At 41.9% G+C, this 27,897-nt stretch overlaps 1 protein-coding gene across 5 annotated transcripts; it reads left to right on the top strand.

The window, feature by feature from the left end:
• On the top strand, window positions 1–27,897 carry LOC122122272 (zinc finger protein 25-like). Of its 5 annotated transcripts, none has more exons than XM_042696373.1 (6): window positions 1–150; window positions 3,329–3,447; window positions 20,555–20,681; window positions 21,639–21,734; window positions 24,167–24,230; window positions 24,367–26,168. In XM_042696373.1, exons 2-6 carry the CDS (start codon window positions 3,433–3,435, stop codon window positions 25,433–25,435), a joined length of 1,371 nt encoding a protein of 456 aa, XP_042552307.1. In that variant the 5' UTR covers window positions 1–150; window positions 3,329–3,432; the 3' UTR covers window positions 25,436–26,168. The 5 variants fall into 5 exon arrangements, 4 of the variants coding, with proteins under 4 accessions (XP_042552307.1, XP_042552306.1, XP_042552305.1 ...); XM_042696372.1 differs by having other exon boundaries at window positions 3,125–3,447; XR_006150141.1 differs by lacking the exon at window positions 1–150 and adding an exon at window positions 26,723–27,897 and having other exon boundaries at window positions 3,013–3,447; window positions 24,367–25,949.

The following is a 27,897-nucleotide window of genomic DNA, read 5'->3' as shown; positions in this document are numbered from 1 at the left end:
TAGCGGTTTTTGTCTCCGGCCGCGGCACCGCAGGTAGCGGACTCCAGGTGGGCCTCGCGCCGTCCGTCCGCGGTGCCGCTCGACACAGGGACTGTGCTCGCAGACCGGGCGGCCGGCCGGCGACCCAGAGCTGAGGCCGTGACCCTGAAGGTGCGTCAGAGGCCTCTCGGGGCGGGCGGGAGAGCGGGGATTCGTGGCCGGGTGGAGGTCACGGCCTGGAGGCCGCCGTCCCCCAGTCCAAGAGCGCCCCGCCGCACCAGGGGGGCTGACCGCGGGGGTCTGACCGCGGCGGGGGGGGGGGGGCTGACCGCGGGGGTCTGACCGCGGCGGGGGGGGGGGCTGACCGCGGGGGCCTGACCGCGGGGGGGGGTTCTGACCGCAGGGGAGGAACTGACCGACCGCGGGGGCCTGACCGCAGGGGGAGGCCTGACCGCGGGGGGGGGTCTGACCGACCGCGGGGGCCTGACCACAGGGGGAGGCCTGACCGCGGGGAGGGGGGCCTAGCCGCGGGGGGGAGGGCTGACCGCGGGGGGGAACTGATCGCGGGGGGAGGGCTGACCGCGGAGGGGGGAACTGATCGCGGAGTGGGGAACTGATCGCGGGGAGGGGCCTGACCGCGGGGGGGGGAACTGATCGCGGGGGGAGGGCTGACCGCTGGGGGGGAGGACTGACCGCGGGGGGGGAACTGATTGCGTGGGAGGCTGACCGCGGGGGCCTGACCGCGGAGGCCTGACCGCGGGGGGGGACTGATCGCGGGGGGGGGGGGCTGACCGCGGGGGCCTGACCGCAGGGGCCTGACCGACCGCGGGGGCCTGACCGCGGGAGGGGACTGATCGCGGGGGGGGGGGGCTGACCGATCGCGGGGGAGGGGGCCTGACCGCGGGAGGGGACTGATCGCGGGGGGTGGGGGGGAGGCCTGACCGATCGCGGGGGAGGGGAGCCTGACCGCGGGGGCCTGACCGACCGCGGGGTCCTTACCGTAGGGGGGCCTGACCGCGCCTGACCGCGGGCCGCCTTCTGCACTTGACCGGTCCCCCATATTCCGGTGCTGGAACCCTGTCAGGGGCGCCCCAGGAGCCGCCCGAGGGATGCTGAGCCGCAAGTCCAGTCAAATCGCGTCGATTCGCCGGGATTCGATTCTTCCCGGTTCAACTGGCTGGGCCCCAGGCTGGCGTTCAGATAGGTTAATCTAGGGCGACTCAGTCACCGGTAAACATGATTGGAATACCTTGCAGGAAAATCCCTCCTTGTAAATAGGGCAGTGGATGTCTAGGGTGATGGGAAATGGGTCAAGGGGAGCTGCTTTCTGGATCACAAAGCATACCTACAGTTGACCCCCCCCCACCCGCCCCAAACACACACTATCTCTGGCTACCTGTAATCCATGCAATAGTATGAATACAACTTTTTATTAATTCCATTTTATTACTATCACAGATTCGATTGTTTTACTTTGCAATGCAGGCTCTGTTCGTTTCCTACACTAAATTCCAGTCTTGGTTTGTATTTGGCTCGGCAGTTGTGTCCAAGCACCCCCAGACCATAGTTGTTGTGTAATGCACCAGTTCTTACCATATGGTACTATTCTATTTCCAAAAATTCTTGGGTCTAGCCAAGAACCTGATGAGGACCCTTCCTCCCATCTTCCCATTTGTCTCTCTTCTCAGTGGACTGCTTAGCTGCTCCACCTTTCAATGTTCAGTTTTACTCAAGAGTTGGGAATTCTGTCCAGGCTGAAAGCTAGTTTCCGAGTATTTTTTTTTCTTCCAGGGTTTGAATTATGAGCCTCCCTTGCTAGACAAATGTTCTGACAATCTATCCACTTCTCTAGCCTTAAGTTTTTTTGGTTACTGTTTTTAATTTTATTTTTTTCCAGTATTGGGGCTTGCAATCAAGGCCTCAAATTTTTGCTTGGCTTTTTCTCTCAAGGCTGACTTTCTACAACTTGAGTTTCACCTCTACTCCCAACTTTTTGCTGGGTGATTGGAGATAAGAGTCTCACAGATTTTTATGTCCAGCCTGATTTCAAACTGTGATCCTCAGATCTCAACCTCCTGAGTAGCTAGGATTACAGGCTTGAGGCACCAGAGCACAGCAAGATTTTTTTTTTTAAGATGAAAACTTCAGTCGAGCCAGGTTTCATATTATAAAGGTAGTATCATAATGCCTCTGATTGGCTGGTGGTATTGGGGCTTAATTTAAGCATTTTGTAAGCACCTGTGTTGTGTGGATATGATTGATGCTGCTAATGAGAAAGACTTTAGGATTATTGCATCTGCTGTCTTTTGCTATGCATATGAAGGACCTGTTTGCTGATTGTGGTGCCAAACTGCTATTTTAGAAGCTGTAGTTTTGTCAATAACAGCAGATTTGGGGGATGATTTAGAGTTCACCAAGATCTAATTAATTTTTACCATAGACCTAACCTAAAATTTGTAGGAGAGCAGAATTCATTCTAGGCACTGTCTTAATTTGCGGTCCTGGGTAAAGAAGTAAATAATACATGAAGGATTAATCAAGATTATCTAATTCTTCCTAATTTCCAAAGTATTGACATTGAAACCAAGGCAGTGACTATGTTTATAACAGGATATGTAGTAGAACCAATCATATTTAGGTGAAAATTTTCTTGGATAAGCATTTTATGAGAAAATAAAGAGAAGAAATGTCTAACTTTTGAGGATTTTGAATGGATGTTGTGCCTTTGTGGTATTTAAAATATTAAAAGAAAAAATTGTAATGACATGTAACACCTTTTATGTATCAAAAACACATTAATCCAACATCATTTTTTTTGGGGGGGGTCCGGTCGTGGGGCCTGAACTCTGGGCCTGGGCGCTGTCCCTCAGCTCTTCAGTTCAAGGCTAGTACTCTACCACTTGAGCCACAGCACCACTTCCGGCTTTTTTCTTTTTGCTTATGTGGTGCTGAGGAATCGAACCCAGGGCCTCAGGCATGCAAGGCAAGCGCTCTACCACTGAGCCACCTTCCCAGCCCTCCAACATCATTTTTAATAGCAGTCATAGGGAGGGTTCCATATTTGGACATGTTATACACCGTATTTAACTGATCTTCCATTACTCATTATTTAAGTTTTCAATCCTTTGTGTTATTCACTGAACAGATACATAATTATCAAAACAACCAATAGAAAAGAAATGTTTAGATTCAGTCAAAAATGTCACATGTTCATCAAGATTATTGTCAGAGTCATCAATTAAACAGGTGAGTACTATTTCATGGCCCTTCTATTCCTTCTCATGGTTCAAAGAGATATATCCCAAGAGGTTTATAGTGAACTTAAATATGATATGGAAATTTCTCACAGGTAATTCCTGGAACTACAAGATATGATCTGTTACAACTTCTCCCTTCCAGTTTTTCCTACTCTGGCTTCATAGTTTCTACTCTTCCCTGAGAGAATCATAAAAAATGAAAAAATTCAAGGTGAGTTATTTGTTTAACCTTCACTTTGTGTGTGTGTTTGTGTGTGTGTTTGTATGTGTATATATATGTACTGAGTTTTTTTGTGTGTATGTTTGTGTGCTTGTGTGTGTGTGTGTGACAGCTCATGTGTTAAACTAGAAAAGTGGAACTAGTTTATAATCACCTTTAGGGAAAATATCATTCCATTAAAACAGTAGCCTCCAAAGTATGATCTTCCAAGCCCCATGAACCCTAAGACCTCAAAGGGTCTTGTAAAGTTATCTCAAAATACTACTGTTGCCTGATTGCCACGAATTAAGGCAATGAGGGTATCAGGAGGGACAGGTGAAGACTGAGCAAGTTTAGTAGCAATAAATCATCTTTTACATATAGGATATATAGCTGTGCAGAGAAATAAAATTTTATTCTATGTCATTGTTTGAGTTGTAGACCAAATACTCTAGTCTACAAAGAATTTGTAAGTGGGCAACATTCTGCTCTGAACTGAAAGTAATTCTTTAGAGACATAACCTGCTTATGTCTGTGACTCATATTTGACTATCAATAAAGCATGAACATGAAGAATTTGGGGAAAAATAATAAAATAATCAAAAATTAATAATCATGGTATTCTTCCAAGGGACTCATAGTATACAAAAATTGCCAAACAATTTACTTAAGGATATCCTTAACAAAAGAATTAGTATTGATTCTCAAGTGCACATCTTTTTAATTTTCCAGATGATAAAATGAGCAGTTCATACCTCTCTTTCTCCTGTATCCTGAGCTATCCTGATTGGTTGTTTCACGGACAATTAGTTGTTTGATGTATGTTTACCTGAATACTTGTCATTGGAATACCTTCTTTTGCTTGAAAGAACAACTAGCAGACAAGCCTTGGGTATTTAAGCTTTATAAGACCTACTTAAAGTAAAATAAAAGAAAGTAAAAAAATAGTGAAGGAGAGATAGGGAGCCAGTGGCTTATGCCTGGAATTTTAGCTATTTAGGGGACTGCAATGGAAGGATCGCAATCCAAAACCAGGCCTAGCAGGAAAGTTTCTGAGTCTCATCTCCAGCTAATTACCAAAAGCCAGAAGTGGAATGGTGGCTCAAGTCGTAGAACACAGCCTGTGGTTTTTGTTTTCAGTTACTTAAAATTGTCTTTTGCATAACTAACTTTGATGAACTCTAACTTGCTTTTCTTTTTTTAGTTTATTTTGGTATGTTGTCTAAAAAGTCTTCTTTATCCAAAGCTAACAAAGACTTCCTATCTTCCAAAAATGTGACTGTCTTTATATTTTATTTAGGTCTATAATTTATAGGTCATACTTATATAAATTATAAATTTATAAATTATATAATATAAAGCATAAATAAATTAATTGGCTTAGGTTCTGTTTTTAGATATAGATCTCCACATGTTCCAGTGCCATTTTTTAACCAACATTATGTTGGTTATGTATGGTGTGTGGAAGCAAAGTATTTTACATACAATTCAGAGAGAACAATCCTATGCATTTACACAGAGAAGTGAAATCTAGGTTCATAAAAAAAATCCATGAAAAGGGCTGGGAAGGTGGCTCACTGGTTAGAGCGCTTCCTTGCATGCCTGAGGCCCTGGGTTCGATTCCTCAGCACCACATAAGCAAAAAGAAAAAAGCCGGAAGTGGTGCTGTGGCTCAATTGGTAGAGTGCTAGCCTTGAGCTGAATTGCTGAGGGACAGCGCCCAGGCCCAGAGTTCAGGCCCCACGACCGGACCCCCCCCAAAAAAAATCCATGAAAAAATATCTATAGCTACTCTGCTTATAATTGTCCAAATATAGAAACAAACATTTTAATTTTTTAATTAGTAAGTGGATAAATAGGGTACATCATGCAACTGAATAATAGTGTATTTTAATAATATATCTTAAGTATATATTTTAGTAATATGTACTATTTAATATGTATGTACTATATATCTTATATATAACATAATATACATAATACTACTTATATAATCTTAATAAATATATATTGGCTTATATATAAATATGAGTATGTTTTTGTTTTTGTGTCAATCATGGGGCTTGAACTCATATCCTGTGCACTGTTCTTGAACTTTTTTTCTCAAGGCTAAGGCTCTACCACTTGGAGCCACTGCTCCATTTCCTGCTTTTTTGGTCATTAATTTGAAATAAGAGTCTCATGGACTTTCCTCCTGGCTTCAAACCACAATTTTCAGATCTTAGCTTCTTTAGTAGGTAGGATTATAGGCATGAGCCACTGGAGCTGAGCTATGAAAGTAGTTATGAATTTATGTACATAAATAAGTCCAAATATGTGCATGCATTTATTAACTATGCTGAGAAGGCCTAGGAGCATTGAACTCCACATAGGCAGCTCACATCCTAATTTCTGATACCACCCTTCACAAAAAGGAACTAAAGATCCTTGGAGAGTTGGCAATGAAAACTGGAAAAGCACTGAAAGTGTTGTAGCATCATAAAGTAAGGGAATGCTGAAAGGCAAAATGACTTGCATGTGTTAAACAATACAGGGACCAACTTAGAAGGCAAGGATGCAGGGACCCACCTCATTGGCAAAGCTGAGACAGTTGGTGCAAAAAATTCAAAGCATAAAGTAAATATATGAGAGCTGAGCATCAGTGGCTTACACTTGTAATCCTTGCTACTTGGAGGCTGAGAGCTAAGGATCACAGTTTGAAGCCAGCCCAGGCAAGGAAGTCTGTGAGATTCTTACCTCCAATGAATACCAAAAAGCCAGAAGTGGAGCTGTGGCTAAACTGATAGAGTGCCTGCCTTGAGCAAAAATGCTAAGGGACAGCACCTAAGCTCTGAGTTCAAGCCCCTGTACTTGCATAAAAACATGCATACACACATGAGGCCATATTAATATAGATGTTTTTACAAATAAATGGAAAGAGAGTACTTTTCTTTATGAAGAATTCCAAATAATAGTTACTGTTCTCTCTCTAGTAGATGGATATTTTTCCTTCTTTTCTTGAGGATGGACTGGACTTTGTTAAAAGAAAGAAAAGAAAAATTGCTACATAAAGTGGAGAAAACTGGCAAACATTACCAAAACAAAGTGAAACAGGTTGACATCCCTGCTGTACCTCATCTTCTTAGCTATATGACAATGGCGAGGGCTCCCTGCTGAGTTGATTTTCACCCCAAACCTGTAATCTCAGTCTAATCACAACAAATGCTTCAGATAAAAACAATTTGAAGGGTCTTCTACAAGATATTCAAAGTACTCTTAAAACTGTTCAAGGTCACCGGGCACCAGTGACTCACACCACCTAGCTACTCAGGAGGCTGAGATCTGAGAATTGCAGTTCAAAGCCGCCTCAGGCGGGAAAGTCTGTGAGACTCTTATCTCCAATAAACCACCAGAAAACTGGAAGTGGTGCTGTGGCTCAAGTGGTAGAGCGCTAGCCTGTAGCTGAAGAGCTGAGGGACAGCACCCAGGTCCTGAGCTTAAACTCTGGCCAACAGAAAAAAAAACAACAACAACTGTTCAAGGTCATAGAAATCAAGGGAAGAGGGAAAGCTGACATTGATTAAGATGCTTTGTGCTCATAAACTGACAGGTTGAATGGAAACTTCTTTGTACAACTGCTTAAAGATAATAAAAATAAAATATGATGGTGATGACAATGATAATGATAACTAAGGAAAGGTGCTGAGGATACAACTCACTGGTAGAGTGCTTGCATAGCATCTTCAGGGCTCCAAGTTCAATTTCCAGCACTACGAAAGTGAATAACTTTTTTCTGTGATGGTCCTAGGGCTTGAACTCAGGGACTGGGCACTGTCCCTGAGATTTTTTGCTCAAGGCTAGTGCTCTACCACTTGAGCCACAGTGCCACTTCTGGTTTTTCTTTGGTTACTTGGAGATAAGAGTCTCATAGGCTTTCCTGATCAGGCTGGCTTCAAAGTGCAGCCCTCGGATCTCAGCCTTCTGAGTAAATAGGATGGTAACATAAGTCACCAGCACCTAGCAATAAATTTTTAAACTAAAATTCAAGGAAACACTTTCATAGGCTATAGGAGACATAACAAATGAAATATGGTATACTCAATTAGGGAAGACTGAAATTAAGTATGTCTAGAATTCAGTTAATTGTAATATACCAATATTTGTTTTGCCTTTGTGTGTATGTGTACACATGTGCACACATATGTGCTGTTACTGGAGCTTGGAATTAAGTGCCCTCAGTTTTTTCACTTAAGCTGGTATTCTACCACTTGACACACCACTGCACTTCTGGCATTTTGCTGGTTAATGGGAGATCAGAGTCTCCTAGGTTTTCTTGACTGGGAGCTTGGAACTATGATCCTCAGACCTTTGCCTCCTGAGGAGCTAAGATTACAGGTGTGAGCTGCCAGCACCCAACATGCTCTGTATTTTTGTTAAAGGTAATCATATTGGGAAAACTGAAACAGAGGATTATAGAGCAATTGTCTTGATCTGTTTGTGCTTTTACAACAAAATTTTCAAAATGTATTAATTTAGAAAGAGCAGAAAGTTACTTTGTCACAGTTATGGGAATTAGGCTAAAATCAAGGTGCTAACAGTGTTTGCTGAAGGCTTTGGTTTCTGCTTCCAAGAAGGTGCTTCGATATTTGGTCCTCACAAAGCTGAAGAGCAAAAGAGGGTGAGCCTATTTCCCCCAAGCCTTGTGTAAGGTCCTTAATCACATCTATGGGAGTCTGCCCTCCTGGCTTGAACACCTACTAAAGCCACCACCTCTTCATAATACCACATTGGCCAGTAAGTTTTAACATTAAAATTTGGGGACACACTAAGACACTAGCAAGAAAAAGTATATCCTACAGAGTGCTTGAGGTTCACACCTCTAATCCTAGCTACTCAGAAAGCTGCTATCTGAGGGTCACTGTTTGAAACTAGTCTGAGTAAGAAAATCCATGGGACTCTTAGTTCCAATTAACCAAGTTAAAAAGGCAGTAACAGAGCTGTGGCTCAAGTGGTAGAGCACCAACTTTCTGAGTTCAACTTGCAGCACCAGCACTCCTCAAAAAAAAAGAAAAAAGTATCTCTGTGATCATTCTGTACATCTATAATTATTCAAAAATAAAAAATTATATGAAAAGTGTTTTCAGTCTGTATATTTGATCTACTTCATTCCAATGAATGCTCTTCTACTTAGCTGAAATAAATTTCCATTTGTTTTATATAATTAAACTGCTTTTAAGAAATAACACAATTTTAGCTGGATACATTACTAATCTTTGTAATTCTAGTTATTTAGAAGTCTGAAACATGAGAATTGCAGTTTGAAGCCAGCCCATGTAGGAAAGTCCATAAGCCCATTCTCCCCAGTTAAACACACACACACACACACACACACACACACACACATACACACACACACAAACACACACACACCTCTGCATAGTAAAGAAAACCGCAAAATGAAGACAGAATAGAATAGGAAAAAAATCTTGGACAACTATTCATATCTGACAAGGGCTTAATATTAGAAATATAAGAAATGAAAACAAGATAATCCCAAAAGAAAAATTAATCAATAAGCACTTTTCAAATTAAGAAATATAAGTTGACAATAAGTTCATGAAAAAAAATGTTCAACATCAGGGGGTTGGGAATGTGGCTTACGGAAGAGTGCTTGCCTAGCATGCATGAAGCCCTGGGTTTGATTCCTCAGTACACGTATACAGAAAAAAGCTGGCACTGTGGCTCAAGTGGTAAAATGCTAGCCTTGAGCAAAAGGGGCTCAGGGACAGTGCCCAGGCCCTGAGTTCAAGCCCTGGGACTGGCAAAAAAAAATTCAACATCATTAGCCATCAAGGAAATTCAAGTAAGCATATATTTTATTCTGTTATCTTCAAGTGGTTGTACAAAGTGGTTTCAATTCAACATGTCAGTTTATGAGCACAGTGCCTCTTGATCACTGTTCCTCATTTCATAATTCTCTTCCATCTCCTAATCCCACACAGCCCCTTAGTTTTCCTGGCTCCATTTTCACATATGTACAGTGACTATTATGACTGCATTTTCCTCCTTCCTCTCTCCACTGGTCTACCCTTCTCCCCTCGACTTCACCACATACCACCACCACAAGTTTGCTGTAAGATAGTTGTTCAAAGGAGTCACACTGTTGGACTCCAACCCTGTATATACCATACTTTAATCTGTTTGCATATATATACATATGACCCTGTATATGTTTGTACACATATGTATTTAAATTTAGCTCTAACTTCCACATGAGAGAAAATATACATCATTTTTTCTTTTTCTTTCTTCAAAGGCACTGGAAGCACTTTATTTGCATGAGCCCTCACAACACCCATGTGAGGTAGTGACTAGGATTTTGGTTCAAGACCTTCAGTAGGAGAATGCAAACCGAGGGCTGGAAGGTGGCTCAGTGGTAGAGTGCTTGCCTTGCATGCATGAGGCCCTGAGTTTGATTCCTCAGCACCACATAAGCAGAAAAAGCTGGAAGTGGCGCTGTGGCTCAAGTGGTAGAGCACTAGCCTCGAGCTGAAGAGCTGCGGGAGGTGTGCAGGCCCAGAGTTCAGGCAACACAACTGACAAAAAAAGTAAAGAAAGAACAAATGCAAACCGAGTTACCTTGCTCACTGATGCAATAATGGGATTTGCAGGCACCTGGATTTCTTCTCCACACTTCTGACACCTGGAAAGTTTTCTTTACCTAATTCTTACTGCCAAAGATAGAAAATAAGTGACACTTAAAAAGTCTACATTTTTTTTCCGGGCACTGGTGGCTCACACCTGTAATTCTACCTACTCAGGAGGCTGAGATATGAGGATCGAGGTTCAAAATCAACCCAGACAGGAAAGGCTGTAAAACACTTATCTCCAATAAACCACCAGAAAACCAGAAGTGGCACTGTGGCTCAAGTGGTAGAGTGCTAGCCTTGAGCTGAAGAGCTGAGGGACAGCACTCAGGCTCAGAGTTCAAGCCCCATGACCGACAAAAAAAAAAAGTTCTACATTTTTTGCATTGAAAAACCTTTTATGCCAATATTATGTTTAAGAAAATAAAAATGGACTCTTTCTGTGTGTGTTGGTCCTGGGGCTTGAACTCAGGCCCTGGATGCTGTTCCTGAGTTTTTGTGCTCAAGGTTAGTGCTCTACCACTTGAGCCACACCTTACTTCAGCTTTTTGGTGGATTAATTGGAGATAAGAGTCTCAAAGACTTTTCTACCCAAGCTAGCTTCAAATCATGATCCTCAGATCTCAGCCTCCTGAGTAGCTAGGATTGCAGGCATAAGCCACCGGCACTTGTCAGGACTTTTATGATATCTCTGCATTCATTGGTGTTGATAATTGTCCAAATGTATCTTTTTACTATCCTTAAGTAGTTCTACAAAGGATTTGCCATTTAACAAATTAGCTTATGAATACAGTATATCTTAGTCAATGTCACCTCTTTCAACAGTCTCATCCATCCTACCCACTCCTTCCCTTCTTAATTTTGTAGGCTATACATTGGAAAACATGCATCCTTTGTCTCAGTTTTTCCAGGTCCATCCATTCCTCTGCAAATGATATAATATCATTGCTATATTTTAGAATTTCCCAGTGACATATGCCAGAAAATAACCCTCTTGAGTTTTGATCAGAATTACATTAGATATACTGATTAAGACAAACTTACATATCTGTTTTTTTTAATCTCCCCATTTACACAAGTCTTTGATTTTTTTCTTCTTTTACGTAGTTTTCTACATTTAAACCATAAATATATGTAGCTAGATCAATACCTAAATATTTAATATGCTGCCATTTCAAGTGATATTTTTTATTTTTATTGATTACTGCTTATTTATTGCATAAAGAAATATGGAAAATTTTGCAAACGTTTCAAAATATTCTGCTTTTCACATTTTTCATTAAATACAGATTTTTTAAAAAGGGATCTTAGTAGCTGGGAAGGTGGCTCAGTGGTAGAGCGCTTGCCTTGCATGCATGAGGCCCTTAGTTCGATTCCTTAGCACCACATAACCAGAAAAAAAAAAAAGCTGGAAGTGGTGCTATGGCTCAAGTGGTAGAGTGCTAGCCAAGAGCTGAGGGACAGCGCTCAGGCCCAGAGTTCAGGCCCATGACCGGACCCAAAAAAAAAAAAGGGACCTTAGTAAACTCAATTGTTATAGAAGTTGTCTCGAAACTCCTTAAGCCTGTGTAAATAAATGATTTGGGGGGGGGGGGTCTGGTTGTGGGGCCTGAACTCTGGGCCTGGGTGCTGTCCCTCAGCTCTTCAGCTCAAGGCTAGTGCTCTACCACTTGAGCCACAGCGCCACTTCCAGCTTTTTTCTTTTTGCTTATGTGGTGCTGAGGAATCGAACCCAGGGCCTCATGCATGCAAGGCAAGCGCTCTACCACTGAGCCACCTTCCTAGCCTTAAATAAATGATTATTATCTATAGCAGAAACAGTTCTAGGCCAGGTGCCAGCAGCTCACGCCTGTAATCCTAGCTACTCAGGAGGCTGAGATCTGAGGATCTCGGTTCAAAGCCAGCCAGGGCAGGAAAGTCTGTGAGACTCTTATCTCCAATAAACCACTAGAAAACTGGAAGTGGCGCTATGGCTCAAGCAGTAGAGCGCTAGCCTTGAGCTAAAGAGCACCCAAGCCCAGAGTTCAAGGCCCACGACCGACAAAAAAAGAGTTCTATTTTCCTCTTTTTTTTTTCTTCTTTTCACCAATTGTGGGCTTGAACCCTGGATGTTGTCCCTCAGCTTTTCAGCTCAAGGCTAGTGCTCTTGAACCACAAAGCCACTTCCAGTTTTCTGGTAGTTAATTGGAGATAAGAGTCTCAGGGACTTTGCTGCCTGGGCTGGCTTTAAACAGTGATCTTCAGATCTCAGCCTCCTGAGTAGCTAGGATTACAGGTGTGAGCCACCCTCACCGGGCTTTTTTTTTTTTTTTTATGGTACTGGCCATGATTTTCTAGTGCGTTGAATGAGTGCTAAGAGTAGATCTCTTTACTTTTCTTTTCTCCCCTGATCTTAGGGAAAATAATTTATTCGTCCAGTAATAAGTATCATGCTGTTTTTGTGTAATTGTCTGTTTCTATGTGTCTGTGTGTCTGTGTCTGTTTGTGTGTATGGTACTGAGGCTTGAACATAAGGTCTCATGTTCTCAAAGTACCACTCGAGCTATGCCTCCACCTTTTTGCCTTGGTGATTCAAGGTAGGGTCTCATTTTCTTCCTGTGTCAGCCTGTGTTTCAATCTTCCTGCTTGTGCTTTCCAGTGTCACTGGTGCCCAGCCATTGTTCTTCCTCTGTAGGTAGGATAACAGGTCCATGCCACCAGGCTCTTGGGTCTCATCCATGATTGTTTGTTCCCATTGCATTTATGCCAGTGTTGAGGCACAACATGGCAGGTGTGTGTGGTAGAGCAAAATCAATCCTCTATGACCAGAAAGCAAGAGGAAGAAGGAACTAAGGGGTTCAGGTTCCCTTGAGGAACTCTCCCTCTAGATCCCACCTCCCCACAATGGCACCACCTGCTGTGGTAAAAACCGCTTGGACCTTGGGAGGACTCAGAATGGCAGCTATAGCACTGTGCCTAGCTAGAGTTAGTTTTTCATATACAGATCTCGACTTGCTTCTACATCTTTTCAGATGATTTTTCTTTTTTTCTGCTTTAGTTTATTACTATAATGAATTTCATTGAGAATAGAATGTTGAGCCAGATATGTAAAGCCATAATTATTTGTCTTTATCTTTAATGTTATAGATTCTTCTGCCTACTTAAATAGGATGCTAATCTTCTCCAGTGAATTTAAAATTTTGTTATTTTTCCTTAAGTTTTGGGTCCAACTTTTCACTTCCATCTCTTTGTTGATCTCTGTGTTTCTCTGTATCTTTTTGGGCTGGTGGAGGTGAACTCAGGACTTTGCAATTGCTAGGCTTGCATTCTGCCATTGGACCATATTTCCAGCCCTTTTTTACTGTAGGTTTTTAAAAGATAGGGTCTCACTTTTTGCAGCTTCTGACCATGTTCCTCCTACACCTCGCATGTAGCTGGGATGACAGGCATGTGCCACCATGCCCCACTTGTTTCTTAGATATAGATGGAGGATCTTGTTAACTTTCTACCCTGGTGGACTTCAAACTATCCTCCTCCTGCATAGTTGGGATGGAAGGCATCATGCCTAGCTTGTCTTGTTGAGATTAAGGTTTTACCTTTTGCTCCTGCTGGCTTTGAAATGTAATCCTCCCTATCCCTTATCTCCTTAGTAGCTGGAATTATAGATGTGAACCACTGAATCCAGCTCCCCAGTTCTTTGCTGGTATTCTTTATTAGCTTACTTGTGATTCTGTTTCCCTTTATTTCTTCTACTTTGGAAATATTGGGGTTTGAACTCATGGCCTCTACAATGCACTCTACCACTTGAGCCACACTTCATCCCTCTTTTGCTTTAGTCATTATTCAGTTAGGACTTTGTGTTTGTCCCAAGGGCTAGCTTTGGAACATGATCTTCCTACATACAACTTTTACTGTACATGTACTACCATGTCCAGTTTATTGATTAAGATAGGGTCTGGTAACTTGTTTCCCAGGTTAGCCTCAAATGGTATTCTACTTCCTGAACAACTCTGCTTCCTGAATAACTGGGATTACAGGATGTACTGCCATGGCCAGCCTCCTTCTTTGTGTATGATTTCCTATAGAACTTTTTTTTCTTGCCATCTATATTTGTCCTTTTATTTCTGACAGGATAACCAAAGACAGTATTCAGCAAAATCAGTGAAACAAAGAAACTGTGATGCCACATGCTACATTTAATCTAATTTTATTCATGCTTGCCTTGGGACAAGGAATAGATGATTCAGTAAAAACATACCGTAAAAACTAAAAAAAAATCTTGGAAGTAGAGCTGTGGCTCAAAATGATAGAGTACTAGCCTTGAGCAAAAATGCTCAGGGACAGTGCCCAGGCCTTGAGTTCAAACCCCACAACTGACTGAGTAAACCTTATTATACACAACTTTTAACTGGAATAATTATATACCTTAATTAACTTCCATGCATAGAAGTCTAAAATTACTGGTTTTAAAAAATAAGCACAATTAATCAGGTGCTGCTAGCGAAAGCCTGGAATCCTAGCTACTCAGGAGGATGAATGGGGATCACGGTTCAAAGAGAGCTAGGCAGGAAAGTCCAGGAGACTCTTATCTCCAATTAATACTAAAAAAGCTGGGCAGGGCACTGGTGGCCCACACATGTAATCCTAGCTACTCAGGGGGGTGAAACCTGAGGATCACAGTTCAAAGCCAGCCCAGGCAGGAAAGTCTTTGAGACTCTTATCTCCAATATAACATGAAAACCAGAAGTAGTGATGTGGCTAAAGTGATAGAGCACTAGCCTTGAGATGAAGAGCTGAGGGACAGCACCCTGGCCCTGAGTTCAAGCTCCACAAGTGGCACTTGTGGGTGTGCATACTCCCCCTCTCCAAACCACAGACTTCTAGAATATTTTAGATATTTTTTGTAGATTAAGTGCTTGTAAAATTCCCACAGACACACAGACACACACACAGACACACACACACTATCTGAAGAGAGAGAGCAACATTTCCTTGGTGGAGAAGGTGGAATAGGAAAGTTGAGTGGAGCCATATGGGCGCAGATTGGGAGGTGTCCAGAGGAGAGGAAATAAGGAAATGAGCCAAAAGAGGGATCACTAAACTTTTTTTGAGCTTTAAAAATAGAAATCTTTGTTCTTATCTGGTATGAGAAGGGATCGAAGGTCAAGGCTATCTGTATAAAGAAGAGTGGAAGATGACCCTAAGGGACTGGAACAAAGGAAAATGGCTTAGGAGAAGACAGATACCTTGTTAGAATTGGAAGAGGGAAAGCTCAAGGGAATGGCAGATTCCTCCAAAGAACTGGAAGATGGAGAAGAGCTAGACACTGTACTTGATGATGCAGGTGGGGCTGAGGAAAACTGAGGATCCTCTAAAATATCAAAGGAATTTTCTTCAGGGAATACAATCAGATAAATTGGACATCCCCCTAGAGGTCCCTATTCTGAGAGTAATAGAAGCCTGGATATAAGGAACTTTAGATTATTTAGAGGACTTTCAGTAGAAAAGACCAAGTTTCAAATAGTGCAGCAATTAACAGTACCATTACTCAGACTTATAGACTATTAGCTGGCCATGGCACATTGCAAGTAAAGATGAAGCATTTCTTTCTTTCTTTTTCTTTCTCTCTCTCTTTCTTTCCTTCCTTTTCTTTCTTGTGCTGGTGTTGGGGCTTGAACTCAAGGCCAAGGCACTGTCCTAAGCTTTCTTACTCAAGACTAGCACTCTACCACTTGAACCACAGCTCTACTTCTGGCATTTTTTTGCGGGGGAGAGGATGCTTAGTTGGAGGTAAGAGTCTCACAGAGTTTCCTGCTAAGGCTGGATTCAAACCTCAATTCTCAGATCTCAGCCTCCTGAGTAGCTAGAATTGCAAGCGTGGTTACCAATGAAGCATTTCTTTTTAAGCATTTGAGGTGAAGAGCTAGCCCCGTGCCAGAGAAGCAGCCCAGGGGTGAGTTTGAGGAGATGAAAGTGGCTTGATCTATATTAGGGTATGGGTTATGGTACCTAAGTTCCATCCTATGTACCTAATCCCACCAGGAGAAAAGGAGCTCAGGCATCCATGGAGGACTGAACCAGGATCCTACCTCTGATAGTGTATCCCACCCAATCAGAGGGGCTTCAAATAGTGCAGCAATTAACAGTACCATTACTCAGACTTATAGACTATTAGCTGGCCATGGCACATTGCAAGTAAAGATGAAGCATTTCTTTCTTTCTTTTTCTTTCTCTCTCTCTTTCCTTCCTTTTCTTTCTTGTGCTGGTGTTGGGGCTTGAACTCAAGGCCAAGGCACTGTCCTAAGCTTTCTTACTCAAGACTAGCACTCTACCACTTGAACCACAGCTCTACTTCTGGCATTTTTTTGCGGGGGAGAGGATGCTTAGTTGGAGGTAAGAGTCTCACAGAGTTTCCTGCTAAGGCTGGATTCAAACCTCAATTCTCAGATCTCAGCCTCCTGAGTAGCTAGAATTGCAAGCGTGGTTACCAATGAAGCATTTCTTTTTAAGCATTTGAGGTGAAGAGCTAGCCCCGTGCCAGAGAAGCAGCCCAGGGGTGAGTTTGAGGAGATGAAAGTGGCTTGATCTATATTAGGGTATGGGTTATGGTACCTAAGTTCCATCCTATGTACCTAATCCCACCAGGAGAAAAGGAGCTCAGGCATCCATGGAGGACTGAACCAGGATCCTACCTCTGATAGTGTATCCCACCCAATCAGAGGGGCTCCAAACTCAAGGTGTGACTCACAAATTGGAAGATACTGTCAGCTTTGAGATGTCTCCTGAAGTAAAGTCTGGATGTGAGAAGAGGAGGCACATGGGAGAACTTAACCACTGGAACTGAAAATCTTTCCACAAGTCAGAAAGAATCCTGCAGGGGATAGATGATGTCATCTGAGGAGCCCTTAAGAAGACTTGAAAGTAAAAGTGTCAGAAGAGAGGTACAAAGACTCACCCAGTCTCCTGCCGCCTCTTCTGCTATGGGAAGTGGAGATATGGAAGAGAGAGGACAAATAGGCTCTTCACTTTAATGGTGTGTAGTGATGTAGAAACAGTGCACAGAAAATAGTATCTCCGTAGGGACCACTGTGATGTAGTAGATTCTGGAATTACAGTTTGTGTGTGTATGTACTAGTACTGAGTCTTGAACTCAGGGGCCATTAGTTTTTTTCACTCAAGGCTCTACCACTTGAGCCACAGCTACAGTTCCAGCTTTTTTATGGTTTATTGGAAATATCTTAGGGGCTTTCCTGCCCAGGCTGGCTTCAAACTGTGATTCTCAGATCTCAGCCTCTTGAGTAGCTAGGATTACTACAGGCATGAGTCACCAGCAGCCAGTTCATACATTGTTAAAAGCTTACCAAGACAGAGGAACAGGAGAAACAAGGGATATTAGGATGCATTAATGAGCAATTAATAGACTGCTGGACAGAGGGTATGCTGTGCTGCTGCTGCTGTCGTCCCTATTCCTGCTCTGATAAAGCTTTGGGGACAGGATTTTATACAGTTTACTTAGGACTTCACAGATTGGCTGCTTCTTTCTCAGGGGGTTTGTTAATTGGTTGTTTCTTCCTCAGATTATGGTTTGAATTTTGTTTGCATGGGAATACCTTGTGAGTTTGGCTTCCGGATTCCACTTGACCCATTGTACATACCTGACTCCCTTCCACGTTCTAACTGATCCATTGTCTGTGCTTGACGTGTTTCTGCATTCCAGCTGGTTCATTTTGAGCACTCAGCCCCTATTTCTACATTTTGCTGGGCCACTGGTGTTTTATAATGCCTCCTTAAGAGAGGGGCTTTGCAGGATGTTGGTGGCTCACACCTATAATCCTAGCTACTTAGGAAGCTAAGATCTGAGGGTTGAGGTTCAAAGCCAGACCAGGTGGGAAAGTCTATGAGATTCTTTTTTTTTTTTTGGTTCTGGTCGTAGGGCCTGAACTCTGGGCCTGAGCGCCATCCCTCAACTCTTCACCTCAAGGCTAGCACTCTACCACTTGACCCACAGCGCCACTTCCGTTTTTTTTTTCTGCTTATGTGGTGCTGAGGAATCGAACCCAGGGCCTCATGCATGCAAGGCAAGTGCTCTACCACTGAGCCACCTTCCCAGCCCCAAGTCTATGAGATTCTTATCTCTAATCACACCCCTCCCTTCCAAAAAGCTGGAAATGGGACTGTGGCATAAGTGGTAAAGTGCTAGCCTTAAGCAAAAGAAGTTCAGGGACAACTCTTAGGACATGAGTTCAAGACCCAGGACTGGCATGAAAGAGAGAGGTGGGGGAGAGGAGCTTTTCTACTCACATACGGTTTATGTTAACCTGAGGATGCCCATTGTCCTGGTGCTGTGTCTATCACAGCTGCCAGGGCTGTTCCTGAGATGCCTGGTGGAAGAGGCATTCCTGGCTGGAAGAGATCCTCTGAGTGTTCAACTTTATGCATGAACATATGAGCAGAGGACTGCAAAGGGGCTACATAGCCTCATAGAAAATAAAATGTAAGTCAAAAGCAATACTTACACAATCAAAGGGTTTCCAGACTCCCCTTGTCCCCTCCCCCCAAAAAAGGAAAGGAATCTTAGGCTGGCACTAATGGTTCAAGCTTGTAATCTTGGTCTTTGTATGTACAGATTACCTCTGAACTGACATTTCTTTGACACTTGGGTTGCCCACATCTTTGCCTTATTTTCCCATGGGCTCATGCAGAGTTCTAAGAGCAGTTAGAAGAGCAGCCGGTGATCAGTGCTCAACAACCAAGATGTATTGTACTCATAAACTGACATGTTGAATTGGAATCTCTTTGTACAAGTACCTGAAGATAATTTTTAAAATAAAAGTTAAAAAAAGAAGAGCAAGCCAAGTGTCTTCTAAGATGTCTTTTGAGCATACGAGCACCCTGGCAGGTACAGTGCTGTCTGGATTCTCTGGTTTGCAGACTCCAGTGGGTCAGAGCTCTCCTCATTCTCCTGTTACCTTCCTCCTCTGCCTCCTTCCTGGGTGTTGGAAAGTGCACCCTGCTTGCTTCATGTTCTTCCACTACATGGCAGCTGTGAAGGCCCAAAGATAGTATCTTTAAATACTTTTAACTAAGCATTGCTGAGGCACTTGCCTCAGCCTGAAGAGATAGGAAAAAAGGAATATTCCCTCCCCCCCCCAGGTATATCCATCATAAAACCATCAAGTCAGATAAAAATGGACAGAAACTATTCGAGAAGAATATTCTTTTTTTTTGTTTTTTGTTTTTAAAATAATGTCTTTCATTTATGCCCAGACCACACTGGACTATGATTCTCCAGGTTTCACTTCCCATATAACTAGGATGACCAACACCTGTCACTGTGCCCAGATTTTATTGAGATGAGGGCATTGCAAATGTTTTGCCCAGATTGGCAAACTGAAAGCAAAATAACTAAAAAATTTAAACTGGAACAATGATCCTCCCAATTCTGAGTGTCTATGTTTTTATTTTTAAGGCTGTGGCAAATAGGACGTACTTCTGAATTCTTTTTCCAGTAAGTTTGTTGGTAGTTTACAGAAAAGTTATTTTTAATATGTAGATTATTTTATCTAGCTACTTTGTTGAAAAGTATATATCAAAGCAAGAGCTTTCAGATGGAATAAATGTAGAATCATGTTGTCTGAAATAGGGATAATTTGAGGCTTTCCTGTCTTTAATTTGGTTCTCTTATTATTTTACTTTCTTTATGTTCTATCACTTGACTTTATAACCCAGTTAAACTTTGATCCTCATAGCTCATATATGTTATTTGAGGTTTCCAAAAACTTGCCAGTTACCATGCACCTATGCCATTGCCTGTTAATTGTCCATTATTCCTAACATTTACATTAGCCAGTTTGGCAAGTTAGTAAGAATCTGATACTTCAAAGCACAAACAATCTCTTAGCATTTGCAGCTTTCTGGTATCATGTCCTAGTACCTGGTGCATATTGCCATAAGACATGTACATCTTTGCCTCTGTCAAAGAGTACATTTTTGATAACAGGAAGGGTTATTTTTACCCATTTTTGCACCTGTAACAGAGTTGCATGCACAGAGTACAGCAAATATGAATTGAACTGATGGCAGTGCATAAAGTAGGGTTCAGAGTTCAAAGCTTATACTGACTGTCCAGGATAAATGTCAATGCATTAAGAGTTAGTTTAATGTGTCTCTCCAAAGGTACTCGTGTGTGTATATGTATGTGTGGGTACCCTGTGCGAAGGTGTGTGTGTGTGTGTATCAATCCTGGGACTAGAACTCAGGGCCTGAGTGCTGCCCCTGACCTTTTTATCTCAAGGCTAGCATTCTACTACTTGAGCCACAGCTCTACTTCTGGCTTTTTGGTGGTTAATTGGAGGAGAGTGTTACACACTTTCCTGCCTAGGCTGGCTTTGAACTGTGATTCTCAGATCTTAGCCTCCTGAGTAGCTAGGATTACAGACATGAGCCACCACTGTGTAGCTTTCAGTGGTACTCTTTTCTGATTAGTTCAGACTGAACAGAAGTTGTTGTTCTAGGGGCCTGTGACATTAAAGGATATTACTGTGGAGTTCAGCAAGGAGGAGTGGAAATTATTGACTCCTGCTCAGAAGACCCTTTACAAGGATGTTACACTGGACAACTATAATCTCCTGGTCTCTGTGGGTAAGAAACACATCATGTATAACTCCACATAGTTTGGATTACTTTTCCTAATTGCTGGGATATGTGAGGTTCCTCTATGATTGAATGATATCAACTTGACTTCAGCAGGAAGTCAAAATCAATGAATTCAGTCTGGGCACCAGAAAAATATCTGTGTCCCATTTTATTGAAAGAATCCATGATGATGATGGTGGTGATGGTGATGATGGTGGTGGTAGTGATGGTGGTAGTCGTTGTGGTGGTGGTAGTGGTGATGATAAAAAGCAGGACCCTGATGGTAAAGAAAGGCTGTCTCAGGGAGATTATTAAGAGGGGAAAAAGTAGTAGGAACTGAATAAAATACATTATATATATATATATATATATATATATATATATATATATTTCTTAAGATAGCATAACAAGACAGGCACTGTGGCTTGTATCTATAATCCCAGCCACTCAGGAGACTAAGATCTGAGGTTGCTATTCAAAGCCAGCCCAGGCAGAAAACTCCATGAGACTCCTATATCCAATTAACCAGCAAAAAGTTTGGGGTGGAGGTGTGACTCAAATTTTAGAGCACCAGCCTTGAGTGAAAAAATCTAAAGGACAATGCCTGAGTTCAAGCCTAGTACAGGCACACATGAAAAAAGATAGCATAAAGAAACACACAAAACTGCACTTATAAACGGGGGAAGGATGGGAATTAAGGGTATATAATAGAAGGGGTAAATTTGTGCAAAGAACAATGTACATCTGTGAAAATGCACAATGAGGCCCTCTGGTATAAGCAAGGGAAGGAAGAAAGAAACAAGGAAAGAAAGAAGGAAGAGAAAGAGAAAAGAGAGGGAAAGGGAGAAAAGGTTGGAAGATTGATTCTAAATATGCCAAATCTAAGTATGATCTTCAACTTGCCAAAACTATACTTACTCTTCAAGCAATTTGTATTATTTCCTTTATGTTTTCTATTAATAGGCTATCGTGTGAGTAAGCCAGCTATAGTTCTTAAACTGAAGCAAGGGAAAGACCCATGGAGCTTAGAAGTTGAATGTCCACGTCGAAAGCATACTGGTGAGTCAGAAAATTCCATTTCATGGGGCTGGGAAGTTGACTCAGTGGTAAAGCGCTTGCCTTGCATGCCTGAGGCCCTGGGTTCGATTCCTCAGCACCACATAAGCAAAAAGAAAAAAGCCGGAAGTGGTGCTGTGGCTCAAGTGGTAGAGCACTAGCCTTGAGCTGAAGAGCTGAGGGACAGCGCCCCGGCCCAGAGTTCAGGCCCCGCGACCGGACCCAAAAAAAAAAAAAAGAAAATTCCATTTCATGTTAATAATGAGGCAGTGGATGCATCTTGTCCTTTGACATAGCTTTCAAGAATCTCTCTAGATTCACTCTACTGAAGAAATTATGAACAGACACTTACTCACTCCTATAATCCTAGCTACTTAGGAGACTGAGATCTAAGGATCCTGGTTTTAAGCCTGGTAGGCAGTAAAGTCTATGTGACTCTTTTCTCCAAAATAAATTGGAAAGCAAAATATTGGAAGTGGAGAGCTGGGTGCTAGTGGCTCTCTCCTGTAATCCTAGCTACTCTGGAGGCTGAGATCTAAGGATCACAGTTCAAGGCAGGAACGTCCATGAGACTCTTACCTCCAATTAACTAGCACAAAGATGGAAAAGGAGCTGTGGCTACAGTGGTAGAGTGCCAGCCTTGAGCAGAAACACTGAGCAAGAACATGAATCTTAAGTTCAAGCTTCTGTATATGCACACAAACACACACATATACACATGAACAAATCCTGATTTTAATGGTGAAAACACCTCACACTGACCTGTCCAGCATCTTTATCCTATTATGTATTCTGGTCTCATATTTTACCTTTGCATTTCATTCCTTCTTAATGTCAAAATAAAAGATACAAGGTCTAGATTGTTGTTAAAAGAGAAAGGTGACTTACATCTGTAATCCTAGCTACTCAGGAGGCTGAGCTGAGGATTGAGATTTGAAGCCAGCCCAATCAGGAAGGTCTGGGTGACTCTTATCTCCAATTAAGCACCAAAAACCCCAGAAGTGTAGTTGTGGCTCAAGTGGTAGAACACTAATCTTGAGCAAAAAATCTAAGGGACAATGTCCCAGGACTGGCACCCAATATAAATTAATTAAATAAATAAGGAGGATATAAAGCACAGGTTTATAGTCTGCTTTCTATAATATCAGTCCCCCTTGTTTGCCTTGTGTGTTTTCATTTACCCATTGTCAAAAATATTAACTGGAAATTTTCAGAAATCAGCAACTTAACCACTTTAAATTACATGCCATTCTGAGGATGATAGACTCTCCTGTTGGCCCACTCTTTTCTGACTGGGATATGAATCATCTGCTTATGCTGTGTATCTACACTGTATAAGCTACACTCATCACTTACTAGGCAGTCTTGCTGGTCGTCAGACCTACTACTGAAGAATCATAGATAGCTATTTTACTCAAAGCACACAGTGCACAAAAGTGGTGATGCTAGCAATTAAGACATGCCAGAGAGAAGCTTAAAAATACTTCCTTTACATAAACAGGTGAAAGTTTCTCATAGGTATGTATGTATAAGAACAACAAATGGGGCTGGGAAGGTGGCTCAGTGGTAGAGTGCTTACCTTGCATGCATGAGGCCCTGGGTTCGATTCCTCAGTACCACATAAGCAGAAAAAAAAAGGCAGAAGTGGCGCTGTGGCTCAAGTGGTAGAGTGCTAGCCTTGAGCTGAAGAGCTGAGGCAGTGCCCAGGCCCAGAGTTCAGGCCCACGACCGGACCCCCTCCCCCCCAAAAAAACTACAACAAATGTTTATATAGAATACAGTACTATCTGTGCTATCAACTGCGAGTATTGGAAAGTATCCCCTCCAGGGAAGGGATGAGGAATACTGTATAGAAATCCAAACACAGCAATCTAAGTTTGAAGGGATGAAGACTTTACAGCTCCAACCAGTTTAATCCCTTTGCATATATCAAATAAATAGTTGTCCACTGTTTTTTCTCACCTAATTTACTATTCTTAATGGACTTACAGCATTCTCTTATTCTCATATTCCTATTAAACACTTCTGAGTATCTTTTGTTTCCTCTAATTTTTGTCTTAACTTTCGTCTCTAATATGGTTTTGTGTTTTTGGTTTTGTCTGGGTTTTATTTCTGCTTGCTTTTTGAGACAGGATCTTGCTGTATAGTCCAGGCTGGCCTCAAATTCACAATCTCCTACATCAGCCTCCTGCATGCTGATTTTACAGATATGTGCCAGTTTGCCTGGCTTTTACCTCCAACTATTTAAGGTATTTATAGAGGTGTCAGTGGTACTTGGCTTTATGGTTATGTTCTTTTCTCTGTCTAATATGTAAGATTTTTAGTCTTTATTATATTTTTCCCAATGAGAGTTGTTTCATTTGGATAAATTGGCTGAAATCTAAGGTTTAACTCTATAACCATAATAATGTGTTAAAATCTTGGCTCCTTTGTAGAAAAAGTAAAGAATGTTCAGAATCCCAGAGGAAGATCCCAGAAAAGCCAAACTGGAAATTCAAGGCAAGTTCAAGGTTTCATATTTAACATAGAAACTTTTCAAAAAAGCCTTGATGGGGGTACTGTAAAGGGAGGACATTAGTTCCTATTAAAGCTGTAAAAGTCCTATACATTAATGAATTTGGGGCTTTCTCTCTAGGAATAGAGAACCTGCAAGACCTCAGAAAACACAGAAGCAACAGGAAAGCTATGACTGCAACGAATGTGGGAAGTCTTTCTGCACGAAGTCTGCCCTTACAGTGCACCAGCAGACACACTCCAAGGACATATCCTATGAATGTGAGAAATGTGGAAAGTCTTTCTCGAAAAATGACGACCTCACAAAACACCAGAAAGTTCACACCAGAGACAAAACCTACGAATGCAAAGAATGTAAAAGCATTTTCTACCACCTGTCATCACTCAGTCGACACCTGAGAACCCATGCAGGAGATAAACCCTATGAATGTAAGCAGTGTGAGAAATCTTTCTACCAGAAGCCACATCTCATGGAACATCAGAAAACTCACACAGGAGAGAAGCCCTTCAAGTGTACTGAATGTGGGAAGTTCTTCTACATGAAAGCATACCTCCTGGTTCATCAGAAAACACATACTGGGGAGAAACCTTTTCAGTGCAAGGAGTGTGGCAACTTCTTTTCCCAGAAGTCACACCTCACAGTACATCAGAGATCACACACAGGGGAGAAGCCCTACAAATGTAAGGAGTGTGGGAAGTTATTCTCCAGGAATTCTCATCTCAAAACCCATCAGAGAACTCACACTGGAGAGAAGCCGTATGAGTGTAAGGAATGCAAAAAATGCTTCTACCAGAAGTCAGCCCTCACAGTGCACCAGCGAACTCACACAGGGGAGAAGCCCTTTGAATGTAGTAAGTGTGGAAAACACTTCTATTATAAGTCAGATCTCACTAAACATGAAAGAAAACACACAGGGGAAAAGCCCTATGAATGTTCAGAGTGTGGGAAATCCTTCTCTGTGAACTCAGTCCTCAGATTACATCAAAGGACTCACACGGGAGAGAAGCCCTATGAATGCGAAGAGTGTGGGAAATGCTTTTCTCAGAGGTCACACTTCATTATACATCAGAGGAAGCATACTGGGGAGAAGCCATACGAGTGTCAAGAGTGTGGGGACACCTTCATCCAGAAGTCACAGCTCAATACACATCGGAAGACACATGCACAGAAGGGAAAAGCTGACAAATAGCGTGACTGTTTCTGTTGGAATTCGCCCAGCAGAAGGATCAGATAATTCATGTAATGAGAATTGTCAATGAGAAAGTTCTGAGTTGTAACTTTTCCTTACAGAATATCAGCCAGTGCAGTAAGTTTATTAGGAAGACCTTTTAATCACAGGATAGACTTTACAAAGTATCAGACAACAGAGAGAGCACATGGGAGAGAATTCCTGTTAGTAAAATGATGGCCAAGAAGTTTTATGTGGAAGTACCTAATGCCAGACATCTAAAAGTGCACATTCATGAGAAAGTCCTGTGAATAGCTCTAAGTATTCAAAACCATGGCACAAAAGTGGCACTTACAACAGAAAACTGCAGAGATTGTGACAGATAATAGATGTTTTCATCAAGATGATGTTTCATGAAATGCCCTAGCATTCATACTTATACCCTTTATTGTACATATTTGAAAGATTGTAAACAAAAATTCGAAGACTGTGTGGAGAGAAGCACTTATAGTATGTCATGTTGCAGATTTCCAAGGTGGGTTTGTTTTCTTTTAAAAGAAATATACAGTGTAGCATAGTGGGGCATTCCTCCAGGATGCAGGATTCCAGGTTCAAGCTGTCCTAGGCAGAGTTAGCAAGACTCTGTTTCAAAAATAGCAACCTAAGGGCTAGTGGTTGGGTGCTGCCTTGTAAGAATGAGGCCCTGGGTTCAATCTAATAAGGAAGCAAGCAAGCAAGCAAGCAAGGAAGGAAGGAAGGGAGGGACGGAGGGATGGAGGGACAGAGGGAAAAGGAAGGAAGAGGGGGATGGAGGGAAATGGAAGGGGAGGGAAGGGAAGAGGAGAGGAGAGGGAAGGGAAGGGAGCAAAGCCAGAGCATGCCTATCACATCAGTACTGAGGCAGGCTGAGATAGGAGAATCATGAGTTTAAGCCCAACATGGGCTATATAATGAGACCCTATGTCAAGGAACAGAGAGAAACAGAGACAGAGACAGAACACAAAAAGGAAGAAAGGAAGCTTTTTAAAAAGCAAAAATAATCAGACAACATTATTAAACACATTAACACACATGAAGAATTTTCTTGTGTGTGAATGTGCTACAAAATATAACTTAAAAATGTGTGCCATACATACGGAACCCATCTATCAATGTACATAGGAAAGTATATAACCTTAGTTCAATAATGTATGCATAACAAGATGTGTGACAGTGCCTCAGCAGTTATTTTGTTTATATGTGTTGGTGTACTCCTTTAAAATTATGCTTTTCCCCCTCCTGTTTCCTGGCCTTTGTGAATGCATTTAGGCATCACAAAAAAAGAACAAAAAAAGAAGCTAAAATTTTAGCTTTCAGAAAACTTTCAACTGTTTTGTGCTCAGCAGAGTTTGGATAAGGTACATATTTACTTATAGCAAAAGTCTGAAATGCTTTAAAAATAGTTGGAAACGGATTTTTTTTGTTCTCTACAAAATAAGAACAAGTTACAGTACTATGTAAGAAGTATCATTTACTTGTTTTAGCAAGGTGTAGAGCTTATCTGTGTATTTTGTACGAGAGTCTTAAATGTTTGGTATTGCTGTTCTTTGCCTTGTAGAAGCAGATGGCTAAGAGGTGAACTCTGGAGACCAGATCCCAGCCTGGGCCTCAGCTGCCCTGTGCTTTGGCTCCTTTTTTGTGGGAATAGTAGTTAGTCACATCTTGGGATTGCTTGGAGGTTGGAAATTAGTGAATATTTGTGAAGCACTTAGAATAGTTTCTGAGACACAGACCACCTACCCATTAGATATTGTCATGCTGCTTAATTGTCCTGATTTATGCAGTGAATTAAAAGAATATCAATGCAAATTCATCTCCTAACTTAGGGCTGCTCATGTGTCCACTTGATTTGGTGGTTTCCCTCACAGGAACTCGAGAATGAATTTTCTATTCGCCTATCACGCCCATCTGATCCACTGCCCATTCGTGTAGCTTTCATGCTGAGACTAGGTTTGTATTATTAATTGGTTGAAACAAAGAATATTTGGGGACACATGGAAATGACCTATTAAATTTTTGGCGTCCATAAATAAAGCATTCTGAGAATACGAATACAAACCATTTGTTTATATTTTGCCTGTGGCTGCCTCCTTCTGTAGCCATGGAGTCCAGAGCTGTGACAGACTTGATGGCCTACAGCACTATTTACTACCTAGCACTTTATCAAACAAGTTTTCTGTTCCTTGGAGATGAAAACATTGTAGCCAATGCAGAGGTATTCCTTTTGTTAATGTTCTTTGCTTCAGAAATTATGCCTACAGTACAAATTTGAATAGATGATTTCTGTGTAGTGTATTTATTTTTTGCATATTTGTAGGTCAAAAGCCTAAGCTTAGAAGTATTTTTTCAAAGAAATACGTTTATTTTAAACTGGCTAAACTGTAATCATAGCAAATGTCCCAATGATATGTAGCAAACGTGAAATAAACATTGTCTAAACTGAA

Source organism: Dipodomys spectabilis, unplaced genomic scaffold (genome assembly GCF_019054845.1).
Source record: "Dipodomys spectabilis isolate Male_0828 unplaced genomic scaffold, ASM1905484v1 ptg000207l, whole genome shotgun sequence".
Taxonomy (NCBI): Eukaryota; Metazoa; Chordata; class Mammalia; order Rodentia; family Heteromyidae; genus Dipodomys; species Dipodomys spectabilis.
Note: the sequence above shows the minus strand (reverse complement) of the source record. Positions and strands in the feature narration are given on the sequence as shown.